At 33.1% G+C, this 17,139-nt stretch overlaps 2 protein-coding genes across 6 annotated transcripts; one reads left to right on the plus strand and one right to left on the minus strand.

Moving 5' to 3' along the window:
• Positions 1-1,057: 1,057 nt before the first annotated feature.
• Positions 1,058-3,970, plus strand: LOC21404484 (UPF0329 protein ECU05_1680/ECU11_0050). Its single transcript, XM_010109510.2, has 3 exons — positions 1,058-1,545; positions 3,375-3,573; positions 3,708-3,970. Exons 1-2 carry the CDS (start codon positions 1,135-1,137, stop codon positions 3,543-3,545), a joined length of 582 nt encoding a protein of 193 aa, XP_010107812.1. The 5' UTR covers positions 1,058-1,134; the 3' UTR covers positions 3,546-3,573; positions 3,708-3,970.
• A 295-nt stretch (positions 3,971-4,265) lies between these two features.
• LOC21404485 (alkaline ceramidase) lies at positions 4,266-7,426 on the minus strand. 5 transcript variants are annotated; one of them, XM_024173095.1, is made up of 3 exons: positions 7,126-7,426; positions 5,874-6,176; positions 4,266-5,098 (listed from the first exon to the last, which is right to left on the minus strand). In XM_024173095.1, the coding sequence occupies exons 2-3, from the start codon at positions 6,122-6,124 to the stop codon at positions 4,585-4,587; spliced, it is 765 nt and encodes a 254-aa protein (XP_024028863.1). In that variant the 5' UTR covers positions 6,125-6,176; positions 7,126-7,426; the 3' UTR covers positions 4,266-4,584. The 5 variants fall into 5 exon arrangements, with proteins under 5 accessions (XP_024028863.1, XP_024028862.1, XP_010107813.1 ...); XM_024173094.1 differs by having other exon boundaries at positions 5,874-6,219; positions 7,126-7,425; XM_010109511.2 differs by having other exon boundaries at positions 7,120-7,425.
• Positions 7,427-17,139: the final 9,713 nt, after the last annotated feature.

Raw genomic sequence — 17,139 nt, forward strand, 5'->3', positions numbered from 1 at the left:
AAAACTACCAAACGCATTTTTAGAAATAATTCAAAAATAAAACTAAAAACGTTTTCATTTTCATTTTCGTACAGAAAATAAAAACGTTTTGGAATCAATTCCAAACGCACCCATTATTACATGTTTTTAAAAATTAAACCACCAAACGCAGTTTCAGTTTTTTTTTAAAACTGAAATCAATCTCTGAATAAAACTACCAAACGCATTTTCAGAAATGATTCCAAAATAAAAATACGTTTTTGTTTTCATTTTCATACAAAAAACAAAAACGTTTTGGAAACAATTCCAAACGCACCCTTTGATTCCTTAATTTTTGAAAAATTAATTTTAGGCCCTCAAACTTTTTAAACTCATATTTTGACCCTTTAAATTTTTTAAAATTATATTTTGACCCTAAAACTTTTTCTAAATTATAATTTTACCCATCAATTTTTAAAAATTACAAATTGACCTCATTTTTAAAATTTTTTTTACAAAAATACCCATATTGAGCAACTCTACTTTATTCGTTGCCCGCTCTTAATATTGCATTTGAATTGAGATTGAAGTCGAGCTATGTTATGACAATAAACATAGTATAATGTAACTTCTTACAAACTAAATACTGTATCATATAAAATTTATATAACATATATAATATAATATAATACGATATAATACAATATAATACAATACGGTACGTATTCTAAAAGGGGTTTTATAATCAAAAGGGTAAAAATCCTGAAAAGTTAAAAGGGTCAATGCGTGAAATTTTCTCTTGGAAAATAGTAAAAAATAGGCTAATATGAAAAGCTTAAGAAAGTATATAGACCCATTTTTAGTTATAGAAATTAATAGGCCATAACTTGTCAAGTTATGGTTCATAACCAGATAAGTTATAAATAATTATGGACAATAACTTATCAAGTTATAGTTTATAACCAGATAAATTATATAAACTATTAGCCTATTAATTTTAATTCATCTCAGTCTTAGCCTATTTCCTTCTTTCTCCCTTTTCTCTTCACTTTTAAGCTTATTATTGGGCTTGGCCCAAACCTTAAAACGAGCCCTACTCCCAGTTCTCAGTCCTACGCAAGAAAATGAGAAAAAAAACTCCATTACTCTCTTCTTCCACTCTCGTTCTGTCTAACAATGGCGTCTTCTCGTTCTCTGCACCGAAAAACGACCGAAATCACCAGAACTCTCCGCTTCTTCTCGACCAGCAGCGCCCCAAAGCCGTCGCCCCGCAACAACCACAGCGAGAATCACCAGTACCTAGAGGTGAACCCCTTCCTCGGAAGCTGGGAGGCTCCGAAGGACCCGAGGGAGGCGGAGAGGCGGCTCGCGCAGCTCCGGAGGGACTACGCCAAGCAGGTCAAGGAGCTTCGCAAGGAGTACATCAAGGAGGTCGAGCTCATGAGGCTCGAGAAGCTTCGCAAGGACGAGAGTCGCAAGGAGGCCCTCAGGTTGCAGAACGAGGAGAGGAAGAAGCAGAAGGCCGAGGCCGCCAAGGTTGGGGCTCACGAGCGACAGAAATTCCAGGAGGAGTTGCATCAGACCCTAGTATGTCCTCTCTCTCTCTCTCTATCTCTCTCTCTCTCTCTAATGGTGGTTTGGGAGATTTTAGGTTATGAATGTTCTATTGTTTTGTTCTTGTTCTTCGGTATTCGGTTCATTTTGATTATTTGATGGATCGTCGTGGAAATGGTCGTAAGAATTTGATTTTAGGTTACTTTTTCTGTTTGGTTTGCTGAGAAAGATTTGGGGAAAGTGAAGGAAGACATGGGAGGGAAAACAAAATTAGAAATCTTTGGCTTATTGTGTTTTATACGAAGTTACTGGGTAGATTTCTGAACGAACATTAAAACAGAAAAGGTTGGATTAGTCTTTATGTTTATACAAGTATTTTGTTTTACTAGAATTGTTTGAAATCAAAATCTATTCTTTCAGTAGAGTAGATATTCCAAAGTTGAAATATATGTGGTATTCGAATGTTATATATATAAAAGGCATTGTTTACTCTCTTGAACAATGCCTTTTCTTTTCCAGTGAGAATTAACGTTGTGTTTGGTAAGAGGAAATGAAAATAGAAAGGAAAGTAAGAAACAAGCTGAGGAAACTAGAGAGGTTGGGGGGCCTTTCTAGTGTCGTGTTTGGTATAAATTGCCTCCTTTAATATGAAGAAAAGCAGGGTTCTTTGAAGAATTTGAAATTTCTAATCCAATTCATTCCTCCCTCTTTCTCCTCTCAAACAACCATCGGCTCACAAACAACCACTGACAATTTCATCGGTGTTCATCTATTCGTCATGTCTTAAACATGATGGGAAAAAATGTTTTAAATATCAACCAGATTTCTTATTCTAGGCTTGTTCAGACCTAGGCAATCTAGTTGTTTTTTCGCAGAAGTATAAAAATTCAGTAATAGATATGTTGTCTGCATTGTATTTAAGCTTCAATTAGGCAGAAGGATGTACTTAACCCCCTCAGAGCTGGGGAAGAAGAGCATTCTTCGGGCATTTTTGTAAAGACTAAGGAGTATACTAGGTTTTGTGGAAAAGGTGAATTGCAGTTAGAAGCTGCTTAATGAATATATTTGTAAGACCATAGTTTCTTGTTTTGTTATTGTAAGTGTGGTATCTAATCTGAAGCAGGTTATACTTGCTTGCATAAGTTCAGCGTCTTTATTTAGGTGATACAGAGTTAATAGTTTTTGCAGTGGATTCTTCGAATTAGTTGTGAGTACTATTGTTTGCATTGTAGTTTGAGAGATGCGAAATTTATATTAACTTGTTGACAGATGCAACTCCTAGTTTACTTGTGCGTATGATGCTTTGCTTTAGGAATGCCATGGCACCAACTCAGCCTTTTTTTTTTTTTAACGATAAAATCATTTTGGTACCCTGTCTTTTAGCGAAACATGCTCTTGGTACCCTGTGTTTTTTATAATACTAAAGCGGTACTGCAACATTTTTGGTATCCTGAAGTTGATTTTTGAAACGTAAAATGATCTTAGTACTATCCTATTTAATTAACCAGAAGATCTTTTAAAATATTTTAGATTTTTTTAAAAAGTTGATTTCTATTTAATTAATAGGAAGAGTAGTTTGGACATTACATGTCCCAAAAATCAGCTTTAGGGTATTAAGGAGATTATTTTAAAACGTCAGGATATCATTTTAATATTATAAAAAACACAGTCCAAGAGCATGTTTTGCTATGACACAGGGTATCAAAATGATTTTATCCTTTTTTTTATATCAAATAGTGCATTATCAGGTATTCTTTTTGTCCTTTTTTTTAATCTCACTAAAAGATCGTCATTTCTTAATTGTTATCGGATTTGTTGCTTCCATTGTCAAAATTTGCGATACGTCTTTTTGAACTTTGCAGTTGAAAGAAAGAGCAGAGAAGCTTGAAAATTGGAGGATGAAAGAGAAGCGTAGAGAAGAAAAGAAGAAAGAGAAGAACGAGCTCTTACGCGGGCAAAGTTCTGTGTGGATTGACCAACCTGATCTGGAAAAGAGAATACTAGAAGCAATTGTTGATTCAACACCCCTATAAGGCCCTTTTCAAGTTCCTTATTTCTCTGGTAGAGATTTTTGTCTAAGAAAACGTTTGCTTGGCTAAATCTAATTTTTGTAATGTACTCTTCTTAGTTGATGTCAATATCATTTGATATATATTTCCTACTAGACGAGAAATTCACACATTCTCATTGTTTAGGTATAAGAGAACACCTGAGACGGCTGCAGAATAGATTTGGAAGGTACTTTGTGGGGCGCAAGTTTGATTGATCTTATGATATGAAGGAAGACAACAGAAGAATAACCCATTTAGCTTGTGCTGTACAAAAAAATTAAAATCTTGCTTGTTTGGGATATTATTTTAGGGTTAAATATTTTGCTGAGATTTGAAAAACTAAGGGTTCTTTCCTTTTCCATCTCTACCGGTATGATCGATGCGACACTTTTTCTTCTCGAGTCAAAATGCAACTCTTATTATGGTTTTGGGATTTTTGCTATCTCGTTTGCTAATTGGTTCTGAATTTCGCTGCTGCGCCATTAAAAATTACGCCAAGCAAAGGAAAATGACTAGTGAGATCAGAAGTAGATTAGGATCCTTTACCATAAGCGTCATGAAAAGAGAATATGCGAAACCTATCTCAAAAGGATTCAACAATTATCCAAAGAATTTACTCTTATGACCATCTAAATTGGGACAGTGATCGAGTCTAAAGATTATAAAATGACAAATCGGATTGGAATGATTAAAAACATATAATAAAAAAAATCCCTGATCTCTCTTTTTTTCTTATTTAAAAAAATAAATAAAATAACCTTTTGTTGTGTCTCAAAGCCCCCCTTTTCCAATACTAACTGGATACACAGTATGGTAGAAATAAAACAATTCTAATACCCTTTTCTCATTTGCTCGACAAAAACACCAGTTCTATAGCATAAGAATGATTGCATGAACTCAAAACTATCATTTACATCCGTCAAGTAAAACAAAGCAAAGAATACACCTACTTCAAAATATTTGAGTGGTAAAGCTAGAAATAGAGAGAGAGAGAGCTTGTTTTCCAGCGCAACAAATTCACTCACTGGGTCTTTGGTTTCTCTATCTTCACATAAGGCAATAACCCCAAGCAGTGGACCACTTTTGGATTCCATCCCCGTTGTTGAGCACGACAGAACATCAAGAACGTGTTGGCGAAATAAGAATTGAACCCCATAAGGACGTGCCACAGAGCATGACCCTGCGGGTTAATGAACCAACTGGAGATGTTCTTGCAGAACAGACGATCCAAGAGCCAGCAAAGACTTCCAACGAATATGGTGCCGAGATACAACTTTGCAAGCCACTTTGCGTGTGCATCTTTTGTGTGTATGTAGTACTTGTACATCCGAGGGATGCAGAGTAGGCACAGGATCACGTAATGCACTTTGAAGCCGATTTCAAAGCGAACTAGTGAATGGAAAACAGCAAATGCGGCACCATAAAGGAACAAGAAGGTTGGCATTGTGCTCCGGTAATGCCAATCTGGAGAGTAGAGGATGTAGATATACAAGAGCATTTCCCATACCATTGGTGTTTCATCGCCTTGCTGTTGTCTGGAAACAAATGAAAAATTATTGACAATTTTAAATTGCCTTGGTGGATGAATTAGTCATGACATTCCGATATTGACATCACAATCTTTCCAGCATGAGTACATCCCGACGGAAATCACAAATCTAGAAACAGCATGCATATGCAGATTTTGTTTTACACTTTATCAGTGCGCAAAGGCAAATGTAGTACAGGCAATATGCAGCATTTCACCAATTTCACCTTGCTCAGAGTACTTAACTAACGAAGAAAATATCAGTAAATTCAACTCAGTTGTACAGTGTTATGATCTAAGAAAATGTCTTGGTTTGAAAATATTTACTTTCCGATAAGTAGAAACAATAAATAGAATCCCTTCAAGCGAAGTCTACATGTTCCACAAACTCTATCCTCTTTCATTTGATGCCAAGGCGAGGGAACAAAACTTCCATCTTCTATACAAAGCAAGACTTTACTATAAAGCTAACTAAAAAGAGTTCAAAGAATAGTTCTTACTTCATTTACACTAGCAGGCAAGCAGAAAGGCTAAAAAGAAAGAAACTTCCATCAAAGTGATTGAGAATAATTACCTATTCACTACACTAGGGACTAGAGCAAAAACTAAAATCTTTTTCACTGTTTAGATATAAAATCAACGCAATATCTCAAAAACAAAACATAGGGATCCATTTAACCTATATTATATGATCAATAGCGTAAGTCCAGTATTAACCGATTTAGAAACATAAGCGAAGCTAATGGAAGAGAAGACGGAAAAATGAAGAGGAAGATACTTACTTACGTTGTAAAGTCGCATGATAAATCATGCTCCCAATGGCAAGTGTCATATTAGATATGTGGAGGACACTAAACCTCTTCTCAAACCGCTGTCTTAGAGCATTTATAAGACCAAAGAGTGCCAAAACAATGCATGGGATGTTTGATATGGTGTTGAAAAACTCTGCAATATAGGAGGAGTAAATATAGTTCCTCTCGCACCAGTCAGTGGTTGTGACAGGACCCCAAAAGCTAGAAAGTCCTTCTTCCATTATTGAAGGAAGGAATATATTCCAGAGTCCAGACCAAAACCGATGTAATTCACTGGACAAAGAGGCACCTTTCAGTCAAAAGAAGTTCACAAAACCTGCAAAATAAAGAACTTCAAAGACAATGCGATGAAGAAATAAAGAAGCAAAAAGCAAATAAAATAACCAATAAATTTTCTTTGAGGAAAGAAAACTGTCTCATCAAATATCATAAGAGTAAAGATGGATAATATTTTTGTATAAGAGATAATATCTTCCTGAAAAAGATAGAAAAGAAAGAGTGCATAATTAATAACCGAAGGAATAAAGGAACTATAATCATAGAGTGCATATCATCATCTCATGTAAAAAAGGCAAAACCATTATATTCAGATATGTAAAGTATTGAATTGTTCACTTCATATCAGAAATAAATTACGACTTGGACTAAAAATACATGTTATCAAACATAATGAGCTCAACTACTTATTTTTAACAATTAACGCGCCAAAAAAATTCATTGTAGTGGAAGTTGATTTGAACACAACAATATAAGCTAGAACAAGTAACACGTATTATTTTGAGAAATAACTAACTCATCAATTCAACACCACTCATAGCCATACAAAAAATAAACTTAAAAATAAGTTTTAAAAACAACAACTTCTGGGTATTGATTATCTAGAAATTTTGGAACTGCCCACCATGCTTCTCTTTTAAGAACTAAAAGCAATACAATTTATTGTCCTCAAGTGATAATCTAGCACTCAATAATACTATAATAATAATCATCTACAGTCCTGGTAAATACAGTAACTAGAATTTTATTTTATTTTGGGTACATAAATTGTCTACCAATTGCGGAAAAATACGTCATTAACAAATCCTCAGAGATAAAAAAGGGTTTTTTTAATATATATTTTTTACAAGAAGATATGAAAAACAAAAGAGAAATCAAATTAATACCCAAATTCTAATGCAAAATAAGAGAGCGCCAAATTGATGGAACACAATCTAACCTATACCATCCAGAGAGAGATCTGCGTTTCTTCCAAAATCCTTCTTTCGGGGGTTTTTCTCTTTCTCTCTCTACTTTCTCTCTCTAGGTCTTTTTGTTCCCCTCGGCTGGAGGAATACCACAGTGAGGCAGTTTTTGGGAGGAGGAATTGGGACGCCTCGAGAGTGGGGCGTGGGGCAGATTCGGGAGACGTTGATAGACGATTCCGACCGTTGGATGAGAACTACGAGCGGTTAAGATTTGCTTCGGGTGTGGATTTTGGGGCCTTCTTATATGCTTTTCCAACTTCGCGTTAGGATAGCGTGGAACCCTGTGGCTTTTTTCCATTTGTTTTGAAAATTCTCTTTTAGCTTTTTAAAAAAAAAAAATTATTATCAAAAAAGGAGTTAAAGTGGGAATTTGCAGCTGTATTTATATTACGCGTTTTTAGAAGGTCAAACTTATGCCAAAATTATATTAAAATTAAAAAGTATGTATTTTTTAATAATAAAATTCAATTTTCTCAAAAAGATTTTGAGGATGATAACTTTCTAGGGATGATGCAGCCAAAAAAAAAAAAAATCTAGGGATGCTCTCAAGTCTAGCAGATACTTTTGCTGTTTCTCGTCTGGCACCGTCTCATTGAAAAGCAACAACCTTGATCAAATGAAGAGTATCCTAATGTAATTTCTCTTATTATTTCTGACACACAACATACCAGTAAAATGAAACAAAAAACAACAATGCAATGAGGTAAGGATTTAAATGGATAAAAGGATGTGTAGCTGGTGTTAATTATTAGGAAGATGTATTTATTATTTGATTAATAAAATAGTTTTTTCATTATTTATATGCATATATATTATTGAATACTTTGTAAATATCATTTAAAATTTAGTAATTATTTATGTAATCTTAAATATTGTATATAAGTGTTATATACGATATGATAATACTTAAGTATATAATCGAAATATGTTCGTAATGAACTTAATTAAAGTTACTAACTCTTTAATTAAAACGTTACTAATACACGTCATTTCTATTAAGAATGAAATGGTGCTATCTGCATCATTTATATAGGGGGATATTGAATGAGTGTATTATACATAATGAGATTATGTAGAATTGGGACACGAACACAATTTGATTTTCTGATAATTTTTGTTAAGTATAGAAAATCAAATTTGAGTCTACTGATGGGCATACATAGAATGATCTTAATCCCGAGTTATTAACAAATTCTTATTTAAGGTTCGTTTGGTTAGAGGATTCAAATCATGTGATTCAAACTATTTTTGATTTACGTGTATTTTTTATGAGAGAAAATACTGTAGCGAACCACGAATCATTATTCGAATCAGGGAACGAATCCCTCTACCAAACGCCCCCTTATAGATTCATGTTTTTTGACTTACTCGGTATGGATTTCGAGATTCTAAATCCTATTCTTTGTATCTTGGAAACATGATGAAATAGATAGCCGAAAATGCTAATGTACGAGATGAAATTCATTCATTCTTCCTTGAATAAGTAGATAAATAATTCACTTGAGATTTGATTCGATACTTGAATATGTAATGAGCTCGTATTCATAAATTTGTTTTATGAATATACTATTCATTAGAGAATCAATGGTACTCAAGGATAATAGGTTAACGAATTTTACCTAGCTCTAATTATAAATTACTTATGGAGGATTGTTCTCTATATAGTGACTATATCAAATGTACACTTCAAGTTCTTAGAAGTAAATTATGTCTATAATTTTGAGAGTGAAATTCCAAGTTTTTAGTGGAGTTATTTTTGGAATAAATAGAATTAGTTAATTAATTATATAGTTTAATTAACTATTAATTTTATTGGAGCTCAAAATTATAGATCCATAAGTCTCCGCGTCATTCTTATAATATTTGCAAGACAATGTGAATTATTGGGATTTAATATCATTTGAAATAAATAATGTGATTATTTAATTAAATTAATTTTAGAACACACTGTAGTGCGACCACAGGAGGCCACCGCCCAGCCACAAAGAGGTGCATGGGACGTGTGGCACAAGAATAATTCCACTGGGGTTCAATTGCTTTCTCTCTAAGATATCTGGTTTACATGTTTGACAAGTTTTTGACAAGTTTTCTAATTAAATTCAAAAGGAAATTAAACTTTGACTTTATTTAGATTTGAATTTGAGTTAAAATTGAAAATTAGAAAAAAAAAAAAAAAAAGAGGAGGAATTTATCTCCTCCTCCTAGCAGAAATATGCGCCAACCACAAGGAGATTCCTCTATGGTTTGGCCGGCCATTATAGATAAGGAAAGGGAGAGAATTTTGTTTCCAAAATTAAACGGAAAATAATATTTTAAATGGGATTTAAAGTAAAGTGATAACCAATTATTTATTGCTTTGACTTTAAGACGAAACAAGGGAGTTCTCCTAGGATTTTATAAATAGGAGACAATTTCATAGAGAGAGAAGAGAGAAGAAAAATTCTTCCAATTCCCAGTTTCATCACATGTATGCGTTGATAGTGGGGGAAGACAAATTAACGAGTGATCAAATTCAATGGTTCTATATTAGAGTCCACACTGTAGGTCTTGTAGATCTCAAGAACTAGATGAGGAAGATTTAGATTTTCTAAGGAGGCATGGAGCTTGGATTGTTCGAGGTAAAAAAAAATCAAGTTATCTGTCTAATCGTTCACTATGTATATATAATTATAAATTAATATGATTAATTTATTACCGTGTAAATTAATATATTCTATAGAGTGTTCAAAAGTTTTATAAAAATTTTTGTTATACACAATCAACACCTATTCGCTTCTGCATCCAAAATCATTTTAGAAACTAACACCAATAGTCTCTAAAATTTTCTCGTTCTCTTCCTCTGTGTCTCTCGCTCCTCTGTATATATCGCTTTAATATAGCTTTACAATTCTACTTCGCCCTAATTTTGAGTAGAAATCGTGGGTAACCTCGACAATTTGGTTGTAAGGAATTGCTAAAGTGTCAAGTATAATCGAATATCTCATTCTACTAATCCTTCATTTATTTTAGACATTGATTTTTTTGTTGTAAATACACTGCCATCGGTTTTAAAGAAAGGAAATGTTTAAAATACAAGATTTACAGTTTCTTATGAAACCGTCATCTAATATTGTTTTAAATACACAATTTGTTCATTTCGCAAAAATTCTCTTGAAAATCAAGATCCTGCCCAAACTGCGTTTTCATTTTGCATTTCGCTAATCTCTCCGCCCAAACAATGTCGTCGTTCTGCATTCCGTAGCGCCGCCATTTCACCTTTTGTCGCTCCGCTGTTCGACCTTTTGTGTCGCGCCGCCGTTCTACCTTCCGTGTGTTGCCGTTCCTTCACCATTCAGTTGTTAAATTTGCCACGATACCTCAAGTAAATTTCATTAATCTCCTAGTTTTTTACATAATTTTTATAAAAGTTATGTCCAAAATAGTTTAGGTTTTATGATTTTGAGTATTTTGGATGTTGGGTATTGTTGTTTGATAAAAGTTATTAGGTTGATGACGAAATTAGTTTAGGTTTTATGGTTTTAGTAATATGGATGTTGTATATTGTTGTTTGATAAAATTTGTTAGATTGATGATGAAATTAGTTTAGGTTTTATGGTTTTGAGTAATATGGATGTTGGGTATTGTTGTTATGATTAAGAAATTAAACTAGAAATGTTTAAGGTTATGCACATTATCTTGATTTTTTGTTTGTAGTTAATTATAAGTCAAATAGAAATTGAGTGAGATGATTGTTTTGAAATTGTATTAATCTTATGAATTGTTCAAGACATTTCTTTGGGTGATGTGATTTTGTATAAGATGAGTAATGAATATGAGAAGAGGTTGAAGAATTTGTTTCATTTGCAAAGAATACAATGAACATGAATATGATTTGTTGTCTTTGTGTAATGAGGAAATGTTAAAAAAACAATCAATAAATGATCTTTACATTCCATTTATTTCAATGTGGCATTCATCGGACTTATCAAACGTGGATATGGCACGGTGAAGAGGTTTCAAGTTCATCATCTGCTGTTAGGGGAATTGAGAGAAATGTTGATGTTGATTATGAAGAAGATGGAAGTAACATAGTTGAAATGATTAATGATATAGAGGAAGAACTTAAGCATCAACTAGAGTTATTTGAGAAGATGATAGATAATGCAGAGACACCATGGTATAGTGGGTGTAAGCGGTATATCAAATTGTCCGGATTGATTACGTTATGGAACTTGAAGGTGTCGGGTGGCTAGTCGAATGCAAGTTTCACAGGACTTTTAGAATTTTTAAAAAATGCACTTATAAATAATAATCAAGTGCCCGGTTCTACTTACGAGGCTAAGAAGATATTGAGCTCTATAGGGATGGAGTATGAGAAGATACATGCGTGTTCTAATAATTACGTGCTATATCAGAAAGAGTATGAAGAGTTGAACCAGTGTCTGATGTGCCATGAGTCTAGGTGGAAGAAAGTGTTGGGAATGATGTCCTAGAAACATACGATGTAATATGATATTTATTATTTATTTATTAAAAGAGTTTATTCATTATTTTATATGCATATATTATTGAATATTGTATGAATATCATTAAAATTTCTATGATTATTTATGTGACCTTAAATATTGTATATAAGTGTTATATGCGAGAGGATAATATTTAAGGATAATAATCAAAACGACGTTCGTCGTGAATTTAATTAAAGTTTGAGATATTTAATTAAAACATTACTAACACATGTCATTTCCATTTAGAATGGAACGGTGTTATCCGCACTGTTAATATGACAAGATATTGAATAAGTATATTACGCATTATGAGATTATGTGAAACATGGACACAGACATAATAATGAGATTATGTAGAATAACCACGTGAGAGTCTAAGTGCATAGCCTTAATGCTATGCCTTAAGCAATTGCCAAGTCATGCTTATAGGTTAGACAACTAAATATATATTTTCCAAGCGTTTAAACAATGAGGGCTAAGCATGGAGATATCACTTGGGAAATTGAGGAAGTGACACCTAGGAAAGTTAAGTTAAGAGTAGACTAATTTTCTTTACAATGATTTACATAATAAGAAGCAAAGGGGCGTGATTCATAGTAGCCGAAATAGGGAAAAAAAAAGGAAAAAAAAAAAGAAAGAAAGAAGAAAGAGAGAGAGAAGGATTTTCCTCTCCATCAGTTAGTTTGTAAGTAGATCTTTCACTGCATCACTTGAACAATATTTTCTTTCTAATAATAGTTTTAGTTTATATATGTTAATATTGATACGCTTTCATGAGATGTTAAAGTGTTTTTTGATTATGATGTGAAATCTTGTGCTTATTACGAACTGAGAAATAAGAATGGTCGAATCTTTGAGGAATAAGATATTCTAAAAAAAGAGCCACATGAAAGAGGTTCTAATATCACAAGACCAATGTTATACAAGAGGGCCATAAATGTTAAAGAAAAGTATTTTGAAAGTAGAAATTAAATTATGGTTTACTTACTGAGCTTGTGCTCATATAATTTATGTGATGCAGATAAGTTTGATATATAAAGTTCTAGATCGTTGAACGAAAATGGTCTAAGGTCCCATGACGAGTTTAATAGATCTTAAGAATTAAAATTTATAATCCTAAAAATTTTGTGCGAGGATTGTTTCTGTGATGAATATTATTTTTTCCATTATGCTATTTTTTATTTTAAGTTAACGTTTCTCTCGAGCTGACGGAGTTTTTAGCTGCTAGTTTAGAAGGGGCATTACATATTCTTTGTATTTAAGTATTTTTTAAATTAGATTTTATACATAAACTTTGTTAAGTTATCTTGAGAGTGTTAAGATTATATATTGATGATGAGGAGGATTTTTTCTCTTAATAATATGTCGATCAAGATGTTGTTTGATTAAAGAAATGGACATTCTCCATATAAATAATTTTTTAAAATTTTTAAGACTTTTAATGACGGTTTTTTAGAAAGCTGTCGTTAAAAGTTTATAGTAGATGACGGTTAATTTAAAAAGCATCGTTAAATATGCTATTTTTATTGACGGTTTTCTAAAAAAACCATCATCTAATGTGCTTTTTTTTTTTTTTTACTTATGTTGTATTTAACGCGCTTGTTAGATGACGGTTAAAAACGGTTGTTGTACGTCGTCGTATGTTAAAGATACACAACGACTCTCAATTTAACAACGGTTTTCAAACTGTCGTCTTATCTTTTGATGATGGTTTTTAACGATTGTCTTTTCTCATTTTTCTATTAGTGAACAAATAAAAAGTTTTTAATGGTTAAACCGAAGAAATACCCCCTCCAAGACCTTTGATAAGTAAACAAGTATTTGAGATTGTCATGAATGTAAGAGTGGGTTTCAGGAAGAAGAAAGGAACAAATAATAAGCCGGTGATTGGACCTTGGAAGAAGAAATCAATTTTCTTTGAGCTTCCATATTGAAGGACATTGTTCATTCTTCATTGCTTAGATGTCACGCACAATGAGAAGAATGTTTGTGAACCGATAGGTGGCACGCTGCTTGATATCCCTAGTAAACTAAAGATGACCTCAATGCATAGTTAGATTTTGTGGAAATGAGCATTAGAGGGACTTGGCTTATGAGAAAGAGACTCCCGCACTTACTTACATATGGCTAAGTACACATTATCTGTAATGACTAAGAAAATCTTAGACTTTAAATAATATAATTTATTTATTTAAGCCAAGGATTTTCCTAGAAAATATTATGTTATATTGTGAATGAAAGATTTATGGAATTAATATCTGTATTCCTAAATTCTGTTGTAGATTTCATGTTAAGTTCATGTTTTCAATCGAGTAAATTCGATCAATAAATTCTCGCCGTACTTTAAGGCAGAATAATTTTCAGTACAAGTATAGTTTGAGAATCTTAATTTCAAGAATCTCCAAGCACAACACGATGTTAGCAGCGTATAAAAAAAACGCACTGACATTTTAAAAGAAGAAAAAATCTTTAATTGCCAGACAGCTAGGTTAAAGTCACAAGATAAATACCCATAATAGAAGGGTACAATGTGAGCTCGGGAGTTAACACCGTCAGAAACAACGTCATTCCCGGGATTTAATGCAGAAAAGTTAAATTTAGAATTTTTCAGTCTAGAAATAATTTCAAGACTTGAAACAGTTTAAGATATTACACGAGTGAGAATTTAATGTGATCCCAAAGCAGTCGAGGATTTAACAGTTGAACTGTAAATAAGCAGTAGAAAAGGAACCGTCAGAAATGGAAACAAATTCCTGTCGGCTAAGTTACTTCCTTATAGTCAGTATAATTTTTATCAGTTTCAAAGGGAAACTTAAGAAAGTGGACAAGAGTACAATGGGGTGGGTGAGATTTTTCTCTCTCTCTTTCTCCACTTGGCCGGCCATGCATAGAAAAATAGAGCCAAAAATTTGGCTAGTGGAGTGTGCTAGAGGATTTTATGTTAAGGTGATGTGATGGTAGTGGTTGAAGGGGAATTAATGGCAAAGTTACTTCTTCCTTTCTCCTTCCAAATCCGGCCATGATTTAGGGGATTGAACCAAAAATTTAGTTGATTGAAGGAGTTTATGTGATGTTAAAAAAATGATTTCCAAGTTGTCTATAAAAGGAACCAACATAGGATAAGCTTCATTTTTTTTCTTCTAGCTTTTTTCCCACTCAAAAATCCGGCCATACCACCCATTTCCTCTCAAATATTTTCTTCCACTCTCCCAATCTTGAGCCACTAACAAACCATAGAAGAAGAAGAAAGAGATCAAAGGGTCTAGGAGGAGACTAGTCAAGCATTCCTCCAAGGGTAAGGAAACTCTAAACCCTATCTTTTTATGTTCTAGTAAAGTTTGAGATGTAGAACTATTCTTCTCAAATTTCCTTATACTCTAATAGTTTCAAGCCATTAACAATCTTAGAGGAGTTCAAATGTTTTTCAAGAGAAAGAGGGAATTCTTCAAGGGTAAGTTCTTAAACTATCCTCCATTAATTTCTAGCCAACTTTAAGCTTCGATTTATGGATGTAAATTTGTGGTTCTTGAAGAGATAAGATTGTAATAAGGGTGTGTGAGTTTTATGTTAGTTTTGTGAGTTATGAGGTTAGTTTAATATGGTATGATTATGCTTGATTTAAGTTTGCTTATTTCCTGGTAGAGGAAAATTTTCCAGTTACTTTGAACGCCAAAATAAGAACCCTAGAGCGAGATTTTTCAATGTTTTAAAGTTTGAACTTATAGCCCTCGATTTTTTGAACATTAACTCTAAAAACAAGTTTGAAGCCAGTTTGCAAAAACGGACGGGCTGTCAAACACAGTTTCAGAAATAGAAAAAAGGACGATTGCTATAGCATTGCTACAGCAATCCTACATCATTTTAAAAGAGATTGCTACAGCAATCCTAAAGCCTTTTCAAAAAGATTGCTACAACAATATTAGAAGATTGCTACAGCAATATTAGAAGATTGCTACAGCAATATTAGAAGATTGCTACAGCAATCCTATAGCATTTTTAAAAGGATTGCTACAGCCTTATTAAAGGATTACTACAGCGAAAGAAAAAAAACAGCAGCCACTGTTTTCAGTTAAACGAGGCCTTTAGAGGTTGAATTTCAACTTTCTCTAAAAATGATAATTTTAGATCTCGATGAGTCGAAGAATTGTTGTGAAGAACAAATTTTTAAAATCTGACTCTATGATGCAGTGAAACGTAGATTTCAGAAACTGCACAATTTTAACAAAACGAAACTAAAACAGTGACGTTTTTAACAAAAGGTTATCAAAGAACCCAAGATGTGATTTCAGTAAAATAATATGGTTTTAGACCTCGCTTTAATGAGGAATAGTCGTGAAGAAAGATTTAAAAAAAAAAGGGTTTCTACAACATAGTTTCACGGTGGTTTACAAGTCAACCGTAAAACGACTTAGGCAATAGTTTTCAAAAGTTGATATTCGAAAAGAGATTTTACAACGGGATTATAGTGCTTGTAACTAAATGAGTGAGTTATCGTTTTATAAAAATCGAATGATAGTTCTTTTAAAAGCTTAATAGTTTTCGAGCAAAACATCCCGACGGGCACTTACAAGCCCAACACAATAGGTCCTTAGAATTTTGAGGATTTGATGTGGGTCCAACGCCCGCATTAAATTAAGAGACTCCGTTAGAGTTTAAATTTCAACGGCTTAAGAGCTAGAATGCCGTGAATTAGTTTCTAGGCCGAATTGGGCCTTAATAATATAATGAGTCCAATGAGGAAAAATTATGGAGAATAAGTTACTAGATTGGGTAAATGATTTCAACCTAGACATAAGTATGCTAGGGGCAATTAAGGAAAATAAGATTTTGAGGATTTAATAAATTGATCCTTATAGTAAATTATCCTTCAGTAAAGGAAAGGAATACATGCCTTAACTTGTAACTAAATGAGTGAGTTATCGTTTTATAAAAATCGAATGATAGTTCTTTTAAAAGCTTAATAGTTTTCGAGCAAAACATCCCGACGGGCACTTACAAGCCCAACACAATAGGTCCTTAGAATTTTGAGGATTTGATGTGGGTCCAATGCCCGCATTAATTTAAGAGACTCCGTTAGAGTTTAAATTTCAACGGCTTAAGAGCTAGAATGCCGTGAATTAGTTTCTAGGCCGAATTGGGCCTTAATAATATAATGAGTCCAATGAGGAAAAATTATGGAGAATAAGTTACTAGATTGGGTAAATGATTTTCAACCTAGACATAAGTATGCTAAGGGCAATTAAGAAAAATAAGATTTTGAGGATTTAATAAATTGATCCTGCGCACATGAATTATATGTGTTTGAGTTAATTTAATGTTATGTATACTATGCTAGATCATACTGCATACACTTAAGCAGTGCACATGAAGTATATGTGTTTGAGTACATTCCATGTTATAGTATGCTATGCTATGTCATATTGCATACACCTTAATAAGTCAAGAGGAACTTATAAGAATAATATCGGTTGAGTGTCGTACCAGCCTCCACAAGAGAGGTAACTC

Source organism: Morus notabilis, unplaced genomic scaffold, assembly GCF_000414095.1.
Source record: "Morus notabilis unplaced genomic scaffold, ASM41409v2 Scaffold783, whole genome shotgun sequence".
NCBI lineage: Eukaryota > Viridiplantae > Streptophyta > Magnoliopsida > Rosales > Moraceae > Morus > Morus notabilis.